The 24564-nt window shown below is 44.2% G+C and overlaps 1 protein-coding gene across 5 annotated transcripts in view; it reads right to left on the reverse strand.

Annotated features, from left to right (window-relative positions):
- Positions 1 to 24564, reverse strand: part of schip1 (schwannomin interacting protein 1) — a 337418-nt gene that overhangs the window by 8833 nt on the left and 304021 nt on the right. For 4 of the 5 annotated variants that reach the window (XM_072668495.1, XM_072668497.1, XM_072668496.1 and 1 more), the window contains 3 exons: positions 9019 to 9137; positions 3832 to 3949; positions 1360 to 1557 (listed from right to left, as the gene is read on the reverse strand). In XM_072668495.1, coding sequence (XP_072524596.1) covers positions 1360 to 1557; positions 3832 to 3949; positions 9019 to 9137 — 435 coding nt within the window. Of the gene's footprint in view, positions 1 to 1359; positions 1558 to 3831; positions 3950 to 9018; positions 9138 to 15606; positions 15789 to 24564 lie in introns of those variants that run through there. The other variant, XM_072668498.1, reaches the window with a different exon arrangement.

The following is a 24564-nucleotide window of genomic DNA, read 5'->3' on the forward strand; positions in this document are numbered from 1 at the left end:
ACAAGAATGTTTAACTTAAAGCTGAAATTAAAACGCCAAGAAATTCATAAATTACCACACAGCTCTCCTTAGTATTTGTACTTTATTACTGCAAGTAATCGTTATTTTGGAAGATCTGATATATATATACATATTACGTAACTGAATTTTCACTCAATAATATTAAAAAAATATACTTAGGAATCCTTACATTTTCCGTTTGTACTTGATACTCAAAGTTCAGGTGATTTTGCCTTTTAGCAAATCTAAATTTGTTATTTTGTGTAAATGTGGCCCATTCCATCACACACCACAAAATAGATCATTTGTTTGTTTTTAAAATTCTTAGTAAAACATAGGACTTAGTAAAACATTCTTAGTACTTTTTAATATCTGAGCTTTAAATGAGTTTAAATGTCTACTTTTCCTTTTCATTTGAATAGAGTTTGATTCTGATACATTACCCCTACTGTCACTTACAGATTCTCTGCACTTTTTCCTGACTGTAAATAGTGTAATAAGCCAACCGGTAGAGACCTGCTCTGTAGAAAGCAAGAGCAACTTAACCTTATGATCAGTCTGTAAATTAATTTGGTTTAATTCAATTGATTTCTCAAGTAAAACCAACATAAAAAACAACCATCAGAATTTTTCCCTCTTCCGCAGAAAAGTCACAATCCCAGTTCACTGGTAAGACAACTCTTCACACCCTGAACATCCAGTTTCATCTGAAACGCCCACAGGCATCTGTTGAAGCTCTCTAGGTTTTTATGCGTTCAGTGCAAAACTAATGATCCGTGCGTGAGGTGAGGAAGTGATAAAGGTAACGTGCAGCCAGTTGGGCCTCCAGCCCTGGTGAGATGAGGTCAGCTTAGGTCTTTTCCAACAGATAATCTGGTGTCAGTTCACCTTTGTGGGATCGGAGGTGAGTGGTCATCTCTCATATGACATATGACCAGCGAGAAACAGAAAGCTAAAGACTGACAGAAACTGGAAGATTGGCTGAGAGGAGACCATGGGAGCCGTGGGAGAGGGGGAGGGCGAGAGGAAAAAGAGGAAATGATCCTCACGTGAGTTTGTGTACACACACAGTACACAGAAACTGAATTTGTAATATCGACCCTGAACACTGTCAGCTTTGTTCGCCTGATTTTACCGCAGAGCAAAGAGAGTGAAAAATGTTGGAGAAATATTAACTGTATATAAATATACACACACACTGTGATAAATATTGAAAATATATATATATATATTGTAACCTACTGGGAATCACTTTGAGCGGGGGTTACACTACACTGTGCTGGCCGGCTCTAGTCCGCAGACTTCTGGCCAGTTGCAGGTCGGTGAGTAGAACACACAAGTATACACAGAGACACTCACCAGGTCTGCCACAGGCGACTTCTTGCGGTTCTGTTTCTCCACCTCCACCTGCATCTTGGCCATGGGTTTGGCCATAGCCAGCGCCAGTTTAGCCTCGGCCTGGAGCTTCTTCTGCCTGCTGAGGAAGTCCATATCCTCCAGAGACTCGGAGTCATCCTCTGTAGTGTCCCGGTCCGAGTACGAGGAACTCTGCTTGCTCTGCAAGTCAAGGATGCGTGAATTAGGGCATGTATACACAGAAGGTAGACATCTGTCTTGTGACTACAGAAGTTAAAATAAAGTCCCTGCTCCAAATTCATGGACAAAAGTATTGGGACACCTGCGTATTCAGTGTCTCTTTTGAAATCAAGAGTATTAAAAAGAGTTTAAACTGCTCTTGTTGGAGTAACTGTCTCTACAGTCCAGGGAAGAAGGATTTCTACTAGATTTTGAAGGAGCATTGCTGAGGATTTGATTGCATTCAGCAACAAGAGCTAGAGTTGGTGAAATCAGGATGTTGGATGGAGCCCCACAGTTCCAGAGAACACAGTTCCTTCACTGCTTTACAGCTCAATGCTGGGGGGCTTTATACCCCTCTACTAGCCCACGCCTGGCATTAGGCAGCATGTTTATTTGTCTGCTCCAGAGAGTCCTATTCTATTGCCAGTACAGGCTATGTGTGTTTATGTGCATCTTTGTCAGCAATGGGTGCAACTTAAAGTGGCTGAATGCATTCATTATACGGCGTGTCCACAAACATTTGGACATGTAGTGTAGCTTTACAATGCACTGGTGCAATATTACTCGTGAGAGTTTGGAGTGTCAGCACACTTTTGAGCCTGTCTGAGGGACAGATGAGACGAGACAGGAACAAGATGAGACAGATGGCTCTCAATTTTTAGTCCGAATCTCTCTCTCTGTCTCTCTAATCTCCCGAACCTGTCAGAAAGCTCGGAGTCCAGTGATCCGTGTCTATCACAGGCTACGCTTAATATTCAGATCTCATTTGCTTTGCCTGTTGAGCTCAACCATCCAGAAAATGGCCATCAAGCACCATTCTTGTCCCACATGTCGGATGTAATAGACCAAAGACCGCCTGCACCCCAGACTCCCGGCTGCAGATCTGTAAAGGTTCTCTTAGCTCACCACTGGAGCAAGGGGACCAATGTTAGGGCACCCCGCATGGTCAGTACTCATCCAGATGGCAGGCCTGTATGCGTAGCTTAACTGGAAACCAGGACGTTTTGTGTCCATGGGTTTTCATGTTGTCCAACAGGTGGCCACCAAGGTCAGCAATAGGACCAGGAGGGGTTAAACATGGGCCCTGGGCATCTGGGTTGCTATCCTGCTTTTATTGGAGTAACTGTCTCTACTGTCCAGAAAAGAAGGCTTTCTACTAGATTTTGGAGGATTGGAGCATCGCAATTAGTGACAAGAGCTAGAGTTAGTGAGATCAGGATGATCTGGATAATCACCACCATACCACCCCATCATCCCCAACTCATCCCAAAAGTACTGGATGGAGCTCCACCACCATCATTCCAGAGAACACAGCTCTTCCACTGCTTCAATGCTGGGGGGCTTTACACCCCTCTACAAGCCCACTCCTGGCATTAGGCAGCATGGTGCCAGTAGGTTCATGATGTTTATGGATCTGCTCCAGAGAGTCCTATTCTACTGGCAGTGCTTCTTTCTCTACAGGGACTAGACAGGCTGTGTGTGTGCATTTGCATTTTCTCATATAGTGTGTGATTATTAGAGTGAAGTGTATCTGTGTGAAAATCTGTGTTTACTACAGTAGTGATAGACATTACGGTCAACCGAAAACACCTGCTGGGAAGCCTGGGAATCACGCCTTCACCACAGGGCAGGTTCAGTCTCACTCATGCCACTGCTTTTCAGTACAGCTCTCATTCTGAGAGATACAGCGGGTTTATGAAGTCCTGAACTGTCCTGAAATGAGTATTCACACGCTGTTCCTGGTTAGAACAAACAAACAGGTGCCAGGAATGTCCTGTATGACTCTATTACAGAACACCACCATTGTCTAATACCCTTTCATCAACGACCGCCTTACTGACATTCCACCTGCAGTCAAACCTGCAGCTCCGAGCCTTCTCTTTACAGCTGAAAGAGCTAGAGTTAGTAATGGAGCTCCACCACCACCATCACTCCAGAGAACACAGTTCTTCCACTGCTCCACAGCTCCTCAATGCTGGGGGGCTTTACACCCCTCTACTAGCCCACATCTTTCATTAGGCAGCATGGAGCCAATAGGGTCATGATGTTTATTTGCTTTAGAGAGTCCTATTCTATTGGCAGTACTTCTGTCTCTACAGAAAACTAGTCCAGACAAGCTGTGTGTTTGTGTGTGTGTGCATTTGCACATTTATGTCAGCAATGGGTGCAACTTAAAGTAGCTGAATGCATTCATTAGAAGGGGTGTCCGCAAACATTTGGACATATAGTGTAGGTGTATGTGTGAGTGTGTACCATGGGGGACAGAGGCGTGTCCAGGCTGGTCTCTGTCTTGCTGTCATCCGCATCGCTGTCTTTGTCACTCCCGCTGTCATTGACGAAGCAAATCTGCAGGTTCATGCCACTCTGTAGCCTGCAGAAAACACACACACACACACACACACACACACGCAAATAAGCGGTCAGTGGGATTGCGGTCAGTTTGAAAATAAATCCTGCCTTTAATGAGTGACTTGCGTAAATGTTTCCTACTATGTCACTAGATGCCACACGGGGTGTTCTTTGACTGTCACTTCCTGTTTGAGGCAGTCGGTGACAGTTTGGAAACTGGGGGATGCCGCTCTGCCGGATGTGAGAGAGCAGTGAGCAAGTCTGCCATCATGGGAGCGGTGCTTGTGGACGACATGCGTGCACTTACTGGACACTTCTATAGAAACACCTACCCCAGTGCTCCATCATGTAGGTGTGCAGTTACAGGCTGCAGCATGTGTTACTATCAGCACCCCACCCAAACACCATCAATATTAATCAGCTTCTGACCACAGCGCCTCCGAGTAGTGCCAGTACTCATCGTTTGGGACAAAAGGGTCGATACGTATCGTTTTTCCATCATTTAAAGTCCAGGATGATGATGGAATTCTATTAGTCGATAACTGCTGAGAAATACAGAGAAGCCATCTTAGCCCGTGAAATGATCTTAAACACAGTCTAAATTCATATATATATATATATATATATATATATATATATATATATATATATATATATATATACATAAATATCTATATTCTATAAAATAGAAATAATATTTATTTTAACATTATTATAAGAATATTATACAATTATTCAACTTATTTTCAATTAATTTTATGTAATAAAAGTGTTATATTCTCCTGGCAGATCAGTTTAATTGTTTAAAGCTTTATTTCTTATAAAAAGCAGTATTTTCCCGAATTATGCAAAATTATCAAAATTTTAATAGATAAAATTCATTAAAACAAGTAAAAATAAGTAAAGCCTAAGTTAATCAATCTTATAATATGACTACAATGAGAGCCGAGTGGTCTTGCCGACCACTATGAAACTGGTCATCATCTGCCACCAGCAGCCGGAGCCAGAGAGAGCACAACTGGCCTTGCTCTCTCCGGGTGGACAGATGGCGCTCTCTCTTTCTCTCTCTCTCTCTCTCTCTCCCCACTACACTTCAGTGTGAGGCGTTTTTGGCATATGGACGCCTGCTTGCCGATGCATCAGAGCTGGGTACCCGGCGTGGTAATTTCCAGAAACTGAGCAGTTTCTGAGGAGATCAGATCAGTACATAATTCCCTTGCAGAGAACATGGGAACCCAAAAAAACATGCAAGATGTGGTAGACCACCGAAACTGGCCCATCTGATTAACAGTACGTAAAGCGCTCAACTTTGAGAGATCCACCGTGAGAAGACGACTCTGTGATGCCGTGGGTCTGAAAGGACGAGGAGCTGATGGAGAAGCTCTCACAGAGAGAAGTACTGAGGAGAATATGTGATGAGGTCAAACTGCTGAAACTGCTGATGTGAAGGGACTGACCACCCCAGAGTCCAGACCTCGACGTCATTGAATGTGTTGAGGAATGCTTGGATGGAAACAGAAAACGCTTAGATTTCTAAGTTGTGTGGAAAGATTTCTGCAGAAACACTGAAGGTGAGTCTCCTGAGGAGAACAGGGGCTGTAATGAAGGTAAAGGTGGAAACTCTAGACGCCCAAAGATCGAACCCTGGGGTTAGCTGTTCGGGCTTTTGTGATTTATAGTTAAATGTATGATGTCAATTTTTTTCTTGAGGATGAAAAATGGATATTATTGAAAATTAAATAAATGTAAGTTGGTTTTTGACTTTTACAGACAAAAAATGGTATCGTAGTGAGGGAAACGTAGTCTAAATATCTGATATTTCTCATTTTGAGATTATTGTATTAATATTATAAGACAACTTTTCTTATGTATGTAATTTTATCTATTTAAATTCTACTGGCAGATAATTTTGCTTGTTTCAAGCTTTATTTCCTGACTAAATGAAATTATCTATTATTTCTAAAATGAAGGAAAATGATCGGCCAATAAATCTAATTAAATTAAACATAAAATCTCTAATAATGTTGTATAATTATAAGTTAAATCTTGCTTTAATTATTACTACAATAACCTCCAAATTAAAATATTAGATATTTAGACTATATTTAGACTTGCTAAGATTTCACCGTTTTTCACAGTGTACGTATCACGACAGAATGATCATATTTGTCTGATCTTTGCAGGACAGACTTGGTATGAATGTGTATTTTAACAGAACATGCATTTCTAGAAGTACTGAGTGACGATGCCCATGATGTCATAATAACGATGTTAGCAATGACGCAGCGTCTAGTGGAGTGTATGGGAAACTGCCCGGTAGTGCCAGTCTGGCGGCTGTAGAGGGCTGGAGTTTTGCCCGCTGCCTGGTGTGGATCTGGCGCTGATGGTGATAACTGATAATATGAAGACTTCATGTGAAAAAAGATATGACTTGTTTCTGTGTAAAGGTGAACCCCCACTATGACAGCAGAGATGTGTGTGTGTGTGTGTGTGTGTGTGTGTGTGTGTGTGTGTGTGTGTGTGTGTGTGTATCTAAGTGTATGTCTTAGTGAGTAGCTTCTCTTTTGGGAATAGTGTATGTGCCAGGATCTACAGACAGTGGGGAAGTCCTGTTTGTTCTTAGAGAGACAACTCTTGACTCTGAAATACTTCCTTTTTTTCTGTACCGCATTTAAACACACACACACACACACACACACTAGTTTTTATACAATGTCAGGATGTGAGCTTATAAATACATGCTGTATGTATTACAGTTAATTAAAAATCTAATATGTCCTGTATGACCCATATATATACACAGTATGTCCCATACACATTTACGTGAGAACCTTGTAAGAAGTATTATGTCTCATAAGTATAGTATTATAAAGACAGAAGTATTATATATATTGTATATATAGTCACTGTCACACAAAAACCTTATATCTCCATTTTTGACCTCTCACTTTTTGACTAAATATGACAGTATTTTCAGAAGGAATGAACCAATAGAAATGCTCCATGCTCCTGGACAATATACATATATACACACACACATACACACACACACACACACATATATATATATATATAGTGACACATTTTTTTTTATATTTAGGTATTTATAACTAATAATATCCACATATCACACACACACATATAAATATATATATATATATATATATATATATATATATATATTTATTTGACTTATATACTGTCACCATTAGACACAAACATTGTATCTCCAAAACAGCAACTACAGGAGGAGGGAAAACCCTTCTTTACTTTTAGTGGAAGCAAAAAGAAACAACTATGGAGCGTTTCTATTGGTTCATTCATTCTGAAATAAACTGTCATATTTAGATAAAAGTGAAAATGGAGATTAAAAAATGGAGATATAAGGTTTTTGTGTGACAGTGATTATTTCTCAAACACTTATGAGGCAATATTACATACGGGTTCTTACATAAATATAATATATATATAACATAACTGTCAGACTCACATCATGTGAAAACCCTGTATGTATAATGCACACATATATGATGAACTGATGGCTGTGGGTTACCATAACTGCAGTTGTGATAATGCATGAAAACTACCACACACACACACACACACACACAACATGTCCAGCACAACGGAATTCAAAGTGCGCTCTGAAATAACCGTAGACCTCCTGCCTCGAGTTTCTCTGTCATGTGATCTCACTCAGCGAAACCTGGAAGAGACGCGATGAATCTGTCTAGGAGAAGGCCACAAAAAAACCCAACAGGACCCCAGCAGCTCCCACCAGCTGAAGTCCCCGAGACGCTGGTGTGTGACTTACAGGAAAGTGGTGCTTATTGTGAGCTGCTTGTAAAATCAGACCTGACTGCACGCTAGAAAGTGACCTTCACTCATTTCACTTGCATGACTCAGCTGAGTGATATTGCCGCAGGGAGACTGAGACTGAAATCAGTGACAGTAATTTCACCATTGCTTATTTAAAGGGTAATCCTCAGAAGCGCAATTCATCCAATACAACCAGAAAACTTTCCCACACTGTGACAGACATGCAGAAGCTCACACGAATGTATCATGACTCAACTGTGTATATATCATTTCTACATGAAAAAACATTCACTACATGGACAAAAGTATGAGGACAGCTGCTTATTAGGGTATTAAAAAGAGTTGATTCTGCTTTTGTTGGAGTAACTGTGTCTACTGTCCAGGGAGGAGGAAGGCTTTCTGCTAGATTTTGGAGGAACAGTAAGAGTGTTAGTGAGGTCAGGATCATCCTCTTCCCCAACTCTTTACAAAAGTACTGGATGGAGCTCCACCACCATCATTCCAGAGAGCACAGCTCTTCCACTGCTCCACAGCTCAATGCTGGGGGGCTTCATACCCCTCTACCAGCCCACGCCTGCACATCTGTGTCAGCAATGGGTGCAACTTAGAGTAACTTAGAGTAGCTGAATGCATTCATTACAAGGGGTGTCCACAAACATTTGGACACATGCTGTGTAGGGTTTTTAGGCCCCTGATCCCATCACTCTACCCCCTGTCTCTCAGCAGTGAGAGAGTTTCTACAGTAGAAGCTCCAGATCTCATCAGAACAGATAAAGCAGGTGAAGATAAATCCAGTAAAAAGGAGAAACAGGAGCTTCTCATTCTGAAGAACGAAAGTAGTGAGATCTTGTCGGTGAGCTAGACTGAAGAACAGAGCTCGGTTCCTCCAGGTTTCTCCTGGACGCCCCCCAGTCCAGCCAGCACAGCGTGGAGGATGTGTTCAACTCTTTACCATAATTAAGCCCTGATTTACCACCAAACCAGGTGTTGATCTGAGGAGAACTCTAAATAATACTAGACTCCATGAGAGAGGAGAACTTTGGAGATGTTCTAATGATGAACACAGTGATGGAGAACCACCACCACTACCACTTTCTGTAGGAGTGTTATTATTAGTGTTCATTCTGATATCAGTGATTTACTGAAGAGCAGCTCTTCACTCTAATTTCCACAGGGGACTAAAACTTTTGCACAGTGCTGTTTACTAAAAAACACACTATTACCAAAAATAAACAAAAGACAACTGACAAAACAGTGTGTGCACACACTCACCGTGAGGACAGGCTGGGTTTGCCGCTCTTGCTGCAGCTGGTATAGATGCCGGGCCCATCGTCGAAGAAGCTGCCCAGGGCCAGCTTCTGTCTGATGGACTCTCGCTCATTCTTTTGGGCCTGAGGAAGGCAGACAGAAGAAAGAGAGGGGATTAGATTAACTGTGCGTGCTTAACATGGCCAGCAGAGGGCGCCACTGTGTCGTGAAGCAGCAGCAGTATTAACGTCAGCAATGCTAAAGCTGCTGAAAGTGAAGACCCTACTGGCTCACAGCCGTCGTTCCAGACGCAACATCAGCATGTCTGATTAAAAGTTCCCAGAAATCCCAGCAGTTTCAGAGTCGTTTATAATGAATCTCAGGACCTGAATCGGTTAATGCCAACTCAGCTGTCAGCCATTAGCCATGCTGGCATTTTAGAGAGGCAAAGGACTACAACTCCCAAGGCAATTCCCAAAAACGGTTGTACTGGTTGACGAATGGGACGCTTCCATGAATTACTTCATTACACTTCCAAGGGAAGACGCTACACTGATATCAGACTGTTTGGATGACGTGTCTGACTTCAGGGTTTGATGTTATTGCGGTTATTATTTATTTAAGTGTCACAAATTCCCAAATTTCACTCAGATTTTTTGGTCAATAAACTAAATTACGTAAAAAAAAAAAAAATACAAAACATATTAGATTATGATACATAAACATGATAAACTGTACCTATCACCTCATCATCTTTATTTATTATAAATATATATATATATATATATATATATATATATATATATATATATATATATATACTTTTTTTGGGGGGGGGTTATCTGACATGTCATATATATTATCTGTGTAAAGTTTGTACTGCAGGGAGTGAAGGGATTGAATTACTGAATTAACTATTAAAAATTCACACAAATCAAACTAAAATACTAAAAATATTTATTTATATGTATTTTCTGCCAATATTGAAGATACTGATGTCACTGTTAAAAGATAATGTCACATTTTGCAAACCATGGAATACATACAGTATTTTTGATAGAATATGTTATTATAATTATCATAAGTAGTAGTAGTAGTGGAATTATATATATATATATATATATATAAATATATATATATATATATATGCCTTTATTGTCATTATACTACAGTAAAATTCTTCTTTTTGCAAATCCAACTCCATCAAAGTTACACGTTCAGCATTCAGCAACATTCTGAGTCCAGGGTGGCAATGACGGAGAGGCTATTCTCACTCTGACCATCAGCCTGAAGGTGTATAACAGCTACACACTGCAGCCTTCAGTAAAAACACTGAATCTGCAAAGACAAAAGTGTTCAGTCAGCTTAATCTTACCCCCCCGACTGTCCTGCACGTCCCACTGCCCGCAGGTGGGGCAGTGGTGGCTCAGCGGTTAGAGCGCCGGGATATCGATAACAGGGTTGTGGGTTCGATTCCCGGGCTCGGCAAGCTGCCACTGTTGGGCCCTTGAGCAAGGCCCTTTACCCTCTCTGCTCCCCGGGCGCTGGAGTTGGCTGCCCACCGCTCTGGGTGTGTGTGTGTACTCACTGCCCCTAACACGTGTGTGTGTGTGAGTGTGTTCACTACCAGATGGGTTAAATGCGGAGGACACATTTCGCTGTACAGTCCACACTGTACAGTGACGAATACGTGCACCTTTACCTTTAAAAGGTTTACTCCGACTGTAACAGCAGTTAAAAACCTGAGAACACCTTTTTCTCCACCAGCGCTTCAAATCTTCCCACGTCTAAACTCACGTATCTCCCAGGTCACGATGCTCATGATGTGCGGAATGTGTGGTATGCCACACTCACACACACACACTCACACACACACACACACACATATCACTGTCTTTATACCCGTGCCCAGATCCACCGAGCAGAGATCCAGTATCTGACTAGCTGTTCACTTGAGTACATATTGATCTCTCCCGTATTGAGTAGTAATCAGATATGACCAGCTCGGCATGTAAGTGATCTAGTAGCTGGGCCCAGAGGAGAGCGAGAAAGTCCGAGCGAGAGCGCGCGAGAGTGTGAGACAGGAGGCCTGAAGGTTTTTCATAATCGCAGACATGAAAGCAGAACCTCCCCGCTGCCTCTGCTGTCATTACTCTTCCTTCTCGGAAAAACACACGGCTCAAATAACTGGCCCCTGAATCCGGTGCATGCCCCACTTACTGGTGCTGAAGCCAAATGTAAAGCCCTGCAACACTGGGCTGTGGAGCGGTGGATCTGACCTCTGTAGGGAAAGGTTTGAGTGGCGCTTTTATGTGCTCTAATGCCATCAAATCCTCACAGCAATGTTCCAAAATCGAATGTAAGGCCTTTGCAGCAGAGTAGAGACTGTAACTGCTGCAGCAAAGGAAGAACACTCTTCCTATTATTCCCCTTGATTCCAAATGCAGCTCTACAGGAGCAGGTGTCTACAAACTTTTGGCAATATAGTGTACATTACACCTAAAGTAATTGGGCACTGTCCATGCTCTGCAGGCTCCTTCACATGGGTGGAACGTGGGCTAGGTGGGTTCCAGGTGGGCATGGGTTCTGAGTGGGTCTGTACATAGGTTTTTTTTACTGGGACCCAGTAGGCCCCATCATTACAGCCCACCCTAATCTCACATGGGTCCCGTCTATGTGTGTGTGTGTGTGTGTGTGTGTCTGTGTGTTTGCTGGGATCAGCTGTGTTTCCTGTGCCAGGCAAGGGTGGTGTTTGGCACAGCATGACTCAGCAAAAAGGGTTTGGGAAGGTTTGAGCAGGTGCCAAGAGCAGAGCTGGCAGTCACGCCAGGATACACACAGGAGGAGATGCGTGAAATCTCACACACACACACACACACACACACACACACACACACACACAATTTTTCGACAGTATGCATTTAAAGCCTGTGTGTCTGAAATCTTTGTGGGTGTGGGTGTAGGGGTAGGCGTGGGTGGAGGGGTAAGTGTGAGAGTATGCACGAAAACAGCCAAGCTTGACAGGAAGCCAAATACAAGGTGCAGTTCGCCGTGTCTCCAGCAGGGTGCAGCATTTAGCGCTGTATGTTTTTCCTATGGGCCGAAAAACTCTTGCGCTTGCTTGTTTTGCCATAACATTAGAACCACTGACAGGGGATGACTGATGACTGATATCTGTTCCAATAGCACTTAGTAGATACAGACTTTACTGACAAAAGTTTTTGGACACCTACGCATTCCACCTACCAGAGCTTTTAGGACTCTCATTCTAAACCCATTAGGCATTCATATGGAGCTGCTCCCCCTTTGCAGCTCTAACAGTAGCAGGTCTGGAGCTCTGCAGGTACTGAAACAAAATATGGAATATACGGACAAAATTTTTTGGACATATACATATTACACCTAGACAATATTAAGACCTGGCCACTTCCAGCAGTGATATTTTGGGCCTACCCGAGATCCTCCTGTCAGATTTCCAGGTGGAGGAAACTTAGTGGCCCTCTAGCTTCATCTGCAGCTTCTCTGCAGGACAGATCCACACTTTGAAGGCCATTTCAGGACTCAGATATCAATAAAACTAATAAAAATAAGGATATTCCAGAACATTCGACCGGTTGGGGAACCTGTACAGAACCGTTTTCTTGGACAACCTAAAACCAAATCCACAAACACTGGCTTGAAGCATCAGTCAGACCTGAACATCAAACAACAGAGCTGCGTCCAATCAGACAGACGAGGAGGAAGACTGTGGAAACACGCAGCTCCTCAGCAGGAGTGTGTCTGCAACAAGCACTAGAGTTTCCACCTCTTGCTGAGCCAACACACACTCAAACACACACACACACACACACGCAGGCGGAGCACCTGTGGGACAGCTGTGTGTCTGGGGCAAGCAAACACAATCATGGCCTTCAGCAATAAAAACATCACAGGGGTGAGGCAAAACACACCAGCATGTGTGAGAGTGTGTGTGTGTGTGACAATAAGTGTATTACTGTGTATTCGACACCCACACACACACACACACACACACACACACACACACACATTTCTGTGCTAAACCAACATTCCATTCAAGTCGGTGCAAAGCTGAGATGTTAACATAAGGACCCATAAACCAATTCAGTGATGCAGCCCTTCCCCTGACCCACAAAAACAACACACTAAAAAGACAAAAGTATTGGGACACCTGCTCATTCACTGTTTCCTCTGAAGTCAAGGGTCATAAAAAGAGCTGATCCTGCTTTTGTTGGAGTAACTGTCTCTACTGTCCAGAGAAGAAGACTTTCTACTAGATTTTGGAGCATCGTGCATTGCTGTGAGGATTTGATTGATTACACTGAGCAACAACTTCCCAACTCATCCCGTCCAAAAGTACTGGATGGAGCACCTCCGTACATTAGGGAGGTGCAGTCCGGACCTGCTGTGGCCTGTTCTGGACTCCAGGATTAGCAAGTCCGTGTGTTTGGGACAGTGTAAGGAGGTCTGTGCTCGGCTGTAAACAGCTCCTCTATCCCTCTGTCTGTCTCTCGTCTTCCCGTCAGAGGAGCGCTCCCTCACTCAGGACAATGCAGGCTTTGAGTGTGCGGAGGGGGGCTGTTGCTATCGGCGATCTCGTCCCCCGCTCAGCCCGGCCGAACCACACAGGAGCAGCCTGTTCATCTCCAGTCGTTAGTTTAGTTTAGTTTTGTAATTAAAGCCAAAAATCAAATGGACATGACTTACACTCTATGGACAAAAGTATTGGGACACCTGCTCGCTCATGGTTTCTTCTGAAATCAAGGCTATTAAAAAGAGTTGATCCTGCTTTTGTTGGAGTAACTGTCTCTACTGTCCAGAGAAGAAGACTTTTTACTAGATTTTGGACGATAGAGCATTGTTGTGAGGATTTGATTGCATTCAGCTACAAGAGCTAGTGTTAGTGAGGTCAAGATGTTGGATGATGATGATCACCACCTCACCTCATCATCCCCAACTCATCCCAAAAGTACTGGATGGAGCTCCACCACCATCATTCACCACACAGTTCTTCTACTGCTCCACAGCTCCTCAATGCTGGGGGGCTTTACACCCCTCTACTAGCCCACGCCTGTAGCCACGGGCTATTCTTTGGTAATAGAAGTTTGTGATAATGCTTTTGGCCACAGGCCGGTTAAGGGGTTAACCCACCCCCAAAGCAGAACGGTCAGGAGAACCCTGATCTGAACAGCATTACAGAAGTGTGGGCTTTTAGACTTTCATAGAGCTGACCTTCGACCTCTGCTGTCACTCTGCTCTGTGTGTGTGTGGGAATGTGTGTGTGTGTGTTTGACAATAGGTTCTGTGTTTGTACTGGCCTGTATAAATGACATGGAGGGCAGGTTTGGACTTGACTGAGGAGATCTTTATATAGACGTGAAATAGCAACTCGGGACTGTGTGTGTGTGTGTGTGTGTGTGTGTGTGTGTGTGTGTGTGTGTAGAAGGTGTAAAGCCCATTTAGGACTGTCGTTATTGTGCTTCTATGTTTTTGCTCCATTACAATAGCTAACATCTAGCTAACATCAGCTAGTAGCCAACATCTGTTAACTGTGACTGATGTTAGCTAGTTGTTCATTACTCTAGCTGGGGTTCAGTAGGTGTTAGCTACCCTAGCTGATGTTAACTAGATGTTCACTAATCTAGGGAATGTTACCTTCTTCGGCTGATGTTAACTAGATGTTACATTCTTCAGCTGGTGTTAGCTATTCGGCTCATCGTTAGTTAACACCTAGCTAGAACAGCAAATAGAAGTAGTTAGAATAGCGAACATTACCAAAACCCCAAAACACTTATTTTAGGGTTCGAATGCCAGCACACACAGTCAGAATTACAGCATTACTGCTGTTCACATCCTCAACCAGACGCCCATAGCAATAACCACACACACTCATACACACACACACACACACACACACACACACACAATATGCTAGCGCTAAGCAGTACAATATGTTTTCCTGCTGGGAGCTGCGAGCTAGAGGAAACCTTTACTCACTGCAGCTCAGGAAAGAGACAGATCAGCCACTTCACTCCACCTTCAACTTCCTCTCGCTCTCGCTCTGCCTCTCTCACAGCCCTCAGCAGAGAGTTACCCCACTTACATCTCACAGCTTCCAGCCAAGAACACGTTTCATCTGGGGCACAGTCTTCTGCAGAGACGCGAATCTAACGGCTGTAGAACAGCTCAAATATTAGGCTGGACTGCGTAAAGAGCTTTAAAGAGAAAACAGGGCTTAGAGTACCGAGGCTGAGCCCCCAGGAGGCTCCACAAACACCACTATTACCCATTTCCATTGGCTACAATTTTAGGGCTGTGATTGGCTAGAACATGCCGATACCATTATTAGGATTCCGATATATCGTGATATATTGCGATACTGTAAACAAAAACAATATTTTACGATTACTTTAAATGAAATTTGGGGGGATCTGGGGAATCTGACGATACTGCCATCTAGCAGGTAATTAATAATCAATACTGCGAGTGGAGAATCGATACAGTATTGATAAACATAACATCGCGATACGCCGATATATATCGATAATATCAATACTTTCTTACACCCCTATACTATCTCACCATCTCCATTACCTCCTTGTAGTCATCCATAATATAGAGGCCCGAAGCTCTGCAGATGACATCATCCATACTGGCATGGTCCATGCTGTCAATGTCTCTCTCTCACCCTCTCTCTCTCTCTCTCCACCCCGGCCCGGCTTCGGTTCTCAGCAGCAGTGTGGCCTCATTAACCCTGGTCTTGTTGTAACCCTGAAATAAGGTATAGGGTGGACACTGGACTCCATTGGTCAGCCAGTACCTCTCTTCTTGCAGACCACAGACTGAACCCCCCGCACCCCCCAACTTTCTGACATGACAACTTTCCAAAGAGGGCGGAGAGAAAGAGCGAGAGACCAACAGAAAGAGAGAGAGAGAAAGAGAGCTGAGGTGTCTCTTTCCAAAACAAGCTGTGAGGGGCAGCTGTCCTCATATCAAGAGTGTGAGAACGGAAAACCACCCCCCCCCAACCACACACACACACACACACACACACACACATTCAAACAACCCCCGCCAAATCCCCCTCTCCCTCTTCCTCTCTCTACCTTTCTCTCTCTCTCACTCTTTGTCTTAACGTTCCTACCTCATGTTCTCTTGTCCTTATATAGTCAACTCTCCAGAGCTAATCTTCAACCACCAGCCCGCACTTAATGCCCCCCTTTAACTAACCTGAGTGGAGTGTGTGTGTGTGTGTGTGTGTGTGAGAGAGAGAGAGAGACACAGAGAGCGAGAGGAAGCACGGGTCTGCTTCTATCTTGGTTGGGTAAAAATAACCCCACCATCATCAGAAATCCTGCGGTCATCTTCCCGGGACCACCCAGCTAAACTGGGGGGCCGCAGAGAAAACAAATACTTCTGGGATCTGCCAATCACTGCCCACCAGCCGTCAGGTGCTCCACACCTGTTCAAGCCCACCAGAGCACGTGTGTGAGTGTGTGAAACTGCTGCCCAACTCTTTTAACGCTCACCCCATTCCAGACTTTCCTATCCATGCCAACGCCTTGCTGATGAGAGTGGTCAACATCTGAGAGTGGTCAGACTGACAGAAAGGCTGCAGTGGCTCAGACAGCCACTCGACTGTACGATTGTGGAGATCAGGGAAGCGGCTCAGAATAAGCACCAACACCTCCAACCTGGAGGAGGATCTAGAGCTACAACAGCAGAAGAACCACGACGGGTTCCACTTCTGTCAGCCAAGACCAGAAAGCTGAGGCCGCAGTGGCTCAGCACAGCCTCACCAGCACTGGACAGCTGGACAAAGACTGGAGAAACCCGGCCTGGTCTGACGGATCTGGAGGTCTGCTGACGTCTGGGTCAGAACTGGGTGCCAGCAGAATGAATCCAGGAACCCAAGCTGCTGTGTGTGTAGGCTTACTTGGTACTAAAGTCCAAAAGTTTGTGGACACCCCTTCGAACGGATGCATTCAGCTACTTGAAGTTGCACCCATTGCTGACACACATGTGCAAATGCACACACATAAACATTGAGGCTAGTCCCTGTAGAGAAAGAGGTACTGCCAATAGATTAGGAGCCTCTGGAGCAGTACCCCCCCTCCCCCAGTAGAGACAGTAACTCCAACAAAAGCAGGAGAGATACCCTTAATTTCAGAAGAAGCAGTGAATGAGCAGGTGTCCAAATACTTTTGCACTTCTGTGGCCAGACGGCCGGAGCTGAAAACCATGCCTGGTCTTTTCACTTCCCGTTCTGTGCTAATTTCAGGCCTGGTGTCTCACGGCTGGCACTATAGTACCAGGCTTAACCAGCTTCTCTGACCATATATGGCTGCTTTCTGCTACAGTGGGCACCTGACTAAGGCACATACCCTCAAAACAGCATGACCACAGCTCAGCCACACACACACACACACATATATATAGATACACACACATAAACCTGTGATGGCTATCAAACTAACTCCAATAGAAAGCAAACAAAGAGATCATTCATGATTCTGTTCACATGCCTGAGCAGACACACACACACACACACACACACACACACTGACCTGACCTTGAGGGGGGAGGGGGACCGAACAGTGAGCAAATAAAAGGTCGTTCACACACACAGTCATCATCATCGTCATCTTAGGTAGGAAGAGACACAAAGGGCCGCAGAGGAGAGCGATTTGAGGCCGATGCTTCATGTTGACGCTGATAACACACTAAACCCGAGCTGACCGAGCATCCCTCTCTCACCCAACATGAGCGAGTATGGAAGGACCAGACTGTGACCACAGTGCAGAGGAAGCCAGTGAACACCCCAGAGAAATGTCCCCTAACCCTAACCTTAAACCTAACCCTGACCCTAATCCTAACGCTAATCTTAAACCTAACCCTGACCCTAATCCTAACTATAATCCTTAAACCTAACCCTGACCCTAATCCTAACGTTAATCTTAAACCTAACCCTGACCCTAATCCTAACGCTAACCTTAAACCTAACCCTGACCCTAATCCTAACTATAATCCTTAAACCTAACCCTGACCCTAATCCTAACGCTAAACCTTAAACCTAACCCTGACCCTAATCCTAACTATAATCCTTAAACCTAACCCTGACCCTAATCCTAACTATAATCCTTAAACCTAACCCTGACCCTAATCCTAACGCTAACCTTAAACCTAACCCTGACCCTAATCCTAACTATAATCCTTAAACCTAACCCTGACCCTAATCCTAACGCTAACCTTAAACCTAACCCTGACCCTAATCCTAACGCTAAACCTTAAACCTAACCCTGACCCTAATCCCCACACTACAGCTGATACCCAACCCTACACACACTCTCAGCTTCACACAGGTGGAGAAAAACTTCTGAGACAATTAAAGCTTCAGTCTTAGAACATGAAACAGCCTGAATTCTCTTTGAAGTGCTGCACCACGCGTGTACACCATCAGAAACACACACACACACACACACACACACACATACATATACACACTCTGCTGGATAAGGGAAAAAGAAGTGGGTCTGATTCAGAGCTGATCCCAAAGGATTATGGGTGATGCGTGGTTGACTTATCGCTCCATCTCCTATATCCGCCCGCTTGTATACTGCAGGACAATAACCCCCCCCCAACACACACACACACACACACACACACACAGTCTCAGTCAAAGGCAAACACAATGCCACACACACAGCTGCATACACACATCAGCCTTTATTCTACCCCCCCCCCTCCACACACACACACACACACACACACACACACACACACACACACTGAATTTAACTGATCTGTTCACCAAACAAAGCAAAGGCAGTGAGCACCCACTCCTCCATATTGTGAATATAGCTGGACGATACGACGATATTTGATCATATTGTGATACACGATATTCTTCTCTGATCATATGGAGGAGACTGATAGTGCTAATAAACACTGATCAGCTGCAGGTTTCATCACTAACAGTGTGATTAGACTGAAGGGTTAATTAGATGAAGAGCAGCAGATGTTGAGTAGAAATCACTGTATTCAGTACAGGAGAGGATCTGAATAGTAGATTATCAGAGCTACTGATACTGATACTAAATTGATCCTGATACGATATAATATCGTCATATTGCCGATCCAGAGGATCAAAGAGGATAACAGAAGTTCTGCTTATACACTTAAAAAACACAGAAAGACCCAAAGAGACAGAGAACAGCCCCCCCCCCCTCTCTTCATCACTCAGGCTGACTTCATACTGCAACCTTTATGAGTCACAGAGAGAGAGAGAGAGAGAGAGTATAATCAGGAGGCGATCGTGACTGGAACACTGCAACTTCACACCCAATCACACACACACACACACACACACACACTCTGACCGGCAACAGGCCGACCCCACTACCGCGACGTCACTCCAGGCTTCAGGTGAGAGTGTGTTCGAGGTCGTGTCTGGACCCACGGCAACAAACGAGCTTCCTATTTTGATGTTGATTGTTTATTGTTATTATTTAAAATCAGAAGAGCGACAGTTTCGGCTGCCATGGCAACTGAGTGTGATCTGTGTTTTCTCCATGGTGATTTACGGGGTTTCTGGTTGAAAAAGCAGCCCAGACCCGATGAGACGACTCCTAGAACACACACTCACACACACGCAGATGTCAATGGGCAACTCTTTGCAGCACAGGCTGACATCATGGGAAAGCCGACATTCCAAAACAATAAGTGTGTGTGTGTGTGTGTGTGTGTTAGCTAGGTTAGCTTTCCAGACTCCAGAATGAAGAACTGCCAATAGAATAGGACTCTACAGCAGATAAACACTATGACCCTATTGGCACCATGCTGCCTAATGCCAGGCGTGGGCTAGTAGAGGGGTGTAAAGCCCCCCAGCATTGAGGAGCTGTGGAGCAGTGGGAGAACTGTGTTCTCTGGAATGATGGTGGAGGAGCTCCATCCAGTACTTTTGGATGAGTTGGGGAGTTGGGGATGATGAGGTGGGATGGTGATCACCATCCAACATCCTGACCTCACGAACTCTAGCTCTTGTCGCTGAATGCAATCAATCAAATCCTCACAGCAATGTCACTCCAACAAAAGCAGGATCAACTCTTTTTAATAGCCTAGATTTTAGAACAGATTAGCCCCGCCCATTAAAACTGAGGAGTGCTTTTTAGTCCCGGGGGAGGGTTTGATTGAGGCTTAATCCAGAACAGCCAATCAGAACAAAGGTCGCATCCATATATTATGGGTCTTAAAGAGGCACAGTAACCAAAACAGCCTGGAGGTGTTTTCTAATAATGTCATAAATTCATATATTTGATTTGATATTTTACAGTGAAGAGCAAAACGTGCTAAATAAAAATAAAGGTGATCCGGTTACACACACACACACACACACACACACACACACACACACACACGAGCCACGCCCTGCTAGCAGAGGGGAGATTATAGGAATCGATCAAAGGCCTTTCTGATCTTTCTCTCCTCTCTTTCTCTGCCCCTCCCTCTCCCCCTCCCTCCCTCCCTCTCTCTGCTGTCCTTCCAGCCCTTGTAGTCTGGAGACGGTGGAAGTGATGGAGGGGGGAGTGGGGGGAGTGGGGGGTGGTTATGGGGGTGCTGTGTCTCGTTTCAAGGCCAGGAATGGTGCATCGATGCTGGGATAACAAATCTCTCCATCACCCGGTACCCTGGAGGTGACAGCTGAAATATGGCTCTGAATCCATCTGGCTTAGATGGCTGTCGCAGGAGCACACACACACACACACACACACACACACACACACACACACATACAGACTCATGTAAAACTATCTGCCTGGGTAGGCCATGGCTGTGCACTGAAACAAATTCTACTGGTACATTTAAATGGTCCACATAGAGCCCGTCAGATGGTTTAAAGAGCCCATATGACTCACTTTCATCACTTTCTAATAATAATAATAATAATAATCATTAATAATAATCATTAATAATAACTACTCTTTATAGTTCTTAGCTCTTTTTAGTTCTTAATATCCAGGGTGCTTATGATGTCAACAAACCATCTGCCTGTTCATCCTGCCGCAGTTTAGCCCCGCCCAGTCAAACTGACGTTATCGTAAGTGCGTCAGCCAGGACAGCTGCAAAGTACTAAATCTAGCCATTAAAGGCACAGTAAACAAACTGGCTGATTAATTATAGGGCACTGAGGTCCGAAAACCTTAACGTCCCTTAAACTAAATTATGAGGAGGATCAGCCCGCACAAACCTCATAACCTGACCTTAATATATATGATATATAGGACATTCATATATTATCCATTACATTAATGATATATTACACAATATATGAACAGAAATATATCTGACTGTATGAGAGTTCGTATAGAAAATGATTCGGAACGATGTGAACACTGGAAGTGAGTCATTTCAGCACGTTCAGGTTTAATGGTGGGGAACAGGGCAATAATTCACAATGGTCCATGTTTCCATGGGGATAGGTGGTCCCCACAAAGAGCTAAGTACATGCACATACACACAAACACACACACACACACAGCTGGAGATCCAGGGGAAGATTATCCAGCGCTGTGTTGGAGTAAATAATTAAAGCCAAGGGGATAATTATTATTTTGTGTTTCTGAGAGAGTAAGTGTGTGTGTGTCAGTAAATGTGTGTGTCTGTCAATGTGTGTGTGTGTGTGTGTGTGGGCCAGTAAAAAGAAGCTGAGTCTCTGTTTGACAGGAATTTGCAGGACGACTCCTCAGTAGATGTGGGGGGAGAATGGTGAGGCCAGAGCAATGTGTGTGTGTGTGTGTGTGTGTGTGTGTGTGTAGGCAGTGTGACAGGGACAGGCCGGCACCAGTGGCTCTCTGGTCAGGAACAGTGTGCTGGGCGCTGGCGGTTGCCAGGAAACCGGTCTAATTGAGGGGCCTCTAGAGAGTTGGTGCTATCAGCGCGAGAGCTATGTCTTCACCATTTATTCTCATTCTCTCTCGCCCTCTCTCTCTTGCGCACACGCTCTCTCTCTCTCTATCTCTATTTCTCTAATTGAGTCCCTCTTTCATCTTTCCCTGAAAATTCCCTCTCCATCTCCCTCTCTCTGACCTGGACGTTCTCCATCTCTCTTTTTCTCTTCATCCGTACTTATCCCTCAGTCTTCCTGAGCCAGTGTGTCCAAGTGTCTCTCTCTCTCTCTCTCTCTCTGAAATATGAATGTACAGGATTGTTGATGGTGTGAATTACTAAGGATGGGCGGAAATATTTATGTAATATTAGTAATTTTATATTTTATTTTTAAAATACAATTTCAACAAATAATATTTGATAATTAATATTAAAATAACATTTTATATTTTAATATTTGTAACTTTTTAATATTTTAATGATATGATATCAACATATTTAAAGAAATTTCCACAATCACAATGTTTTTGTGATTTTTGACACACACACACACACACACACACACAAACACACACACACACACACACACACACACACAATACACCAGTATGCAAACTGCTACACAAATACTGTCCCACATTTACAGCAGTAATGTTTATCCCACTCCATCCAATCAAACAGGGCTAATTACGCTCTGTAATAAAACCTAATAAAATCCACAATACACCCAGAAACAAAGCATAGAGTCATAATACCAACATTTGTCATAATAAGATTCATTAATTAATTAATTATTATTATTAATAACACTGAAATAATTCTTACTTTTAAGAGAAACAATTGTGAAATAAGAACATTTTAGACTCTGTACTAGAAAAAAGGACAGGTCCTATTCTATTGGCAGCTGTGTGTGTGTGTGTGTGTGTGTGTGTGTGTGTGTGTGTGTGCGTTTGCACATCTGTGATCTGTGTCAGCAATGGGTGCAACTTACAGTAGCTGATTGCATTCATTAGAAGAGTTGTCCACAAACATTTGGACATACAGTGTAAATGCCCATATGCACATCACTGTGTGATGACCAGGCTGTGGTGGTCTGACTATATGGGCACAATAAGGGCGAGCTACAGCTCAATATCTCTCTCTCTGTCTCCCTCTCTCTCTAGGCGGTGTCTTCTCCATCACCTGTCTTTCCATTCCTCTTTGTTTTCTCTTCATAAACACCCCCTCAAAGCAGCCCTGACTCCACCCCCACCCCCACCCCCCTTTATAATGTATCCCATTTAATCCTTTCCTGCCCTGTCCCGCCCCTCTCTCTCCACCCTGCCTTAGGCCCCCATTTCCTCTGTCCCTCAATCTAAACACTTGTTTACTCTTCTTGTCCCACATTTGGTCTCTTATTCCCTTCCACGGAAACTGTTCTGACAGACGCTCCTCTCATTTCCCCTTCCTCCCTCTGCATCTCTCCCTCTGGGCTGTCGTGGTCTCGGTGTAAACGCGGCACCAACCCGCTTCGCCCTCCTAAAGAGGAAGCCTACATCCGATTACACAACCGCCCCAGCCCTCGCTTATCCCGGCGCGCTCGGATCCGCACGAGAGATGAAGAGGGAACAGAGAATGGGACGGAGCCGGGGTGGAAGTGATGGGAATGGGACTGTAAAGTCAAGTCTGGCTCGACTCTATTTGGGACACAGTGCTCACTAATGCTGGTATCAGGCGTACGTTAGATTAACTGGACTCCAGAGAGGGCGAGGGGAGAGAGAGGAGACTGAGGGGTTAACATGAACACAGTGACCTTGAAACAGAAGACTCGGAAAAAGAGTGAGTGAGAGAAAGCGGTAGAGTGACATAGACATAGAGAGAGAGGTAGAAGGGTTCTGTCACTGTTGCACTGAATTGAATGGCCTGGTGCAGCCTGTATTTGGAGCGCAGCCGCTTCAGCCTACTAACTAACGCCGCTTCGTCCCACAAACGAAGGACGAGGGGTTTCCTATCCTGCTGCAAGAATGGGAGTTGGTACATTTGGAACACAGCCGATGCTAACTACTAACTAGTGCAAGTAAACATGAAACAGTAAAGAACCAGGAACGAGTAAGGCATGGAAATACGATTGGCGGATAACAGAGAGAAAAGAGGCTGTGGATTGGGAACACAGCCGCTGTAGACTGCTAACATGTGCTGGTAATGAACCTGAAACTGGGAGGAAGAAGGGGGAATGAAGATGACGTTGATAAAAGGGAGAGAGAGAGGTTCTCTGTCTCCGAGGTGCTAATGAGACGAGGCTAAGTGTATTTGGAGCACAGCCGCTGAAGACCAATAACTGATGCTGGTATAATGACCATGAAAGCAAGAGAAGGGTTTCGATTCTGTTTTAGGAATGGGATAGATTTGAGACTCTGGTTCGAGAGTGCATTTGGAACACAGCCACTGCAGACTACTTTTTAATGCGGGTGCTCAACAAAAAGGGGAGAAACAGTAGTGTTTACTGTAGTGTTTGTTAATGGGATGGAGCCTTGGAGTAATAGATTTGCTGTATTTGGAACACAGCCGCTGAAGACTACTAACTAAAGTGAATGAGAGAGGCAGAAGGCTTTCTGTTCCTCTGTTGTAGAAATGGAACAGAGTTGAGACGATGCATTTGGAACACAGCCGCTGCTGGAAATGGTCACG

This window comes from Salminus brasiliensis, chromosome 23, assembly GCF_030463535.1.
Source record: "Salminus brasiliensis chromosome 23, fSalBra1.hap2, whole genome shotgun sequence".
In the NCBI taxonomy this organism is placed as follows: domain Eukaryota; kingdom Metazoa; phylum Chordata; class Actinopteri; order Characiformes; family Bryconidae; genus Salminus; species Salminus brasiliensis.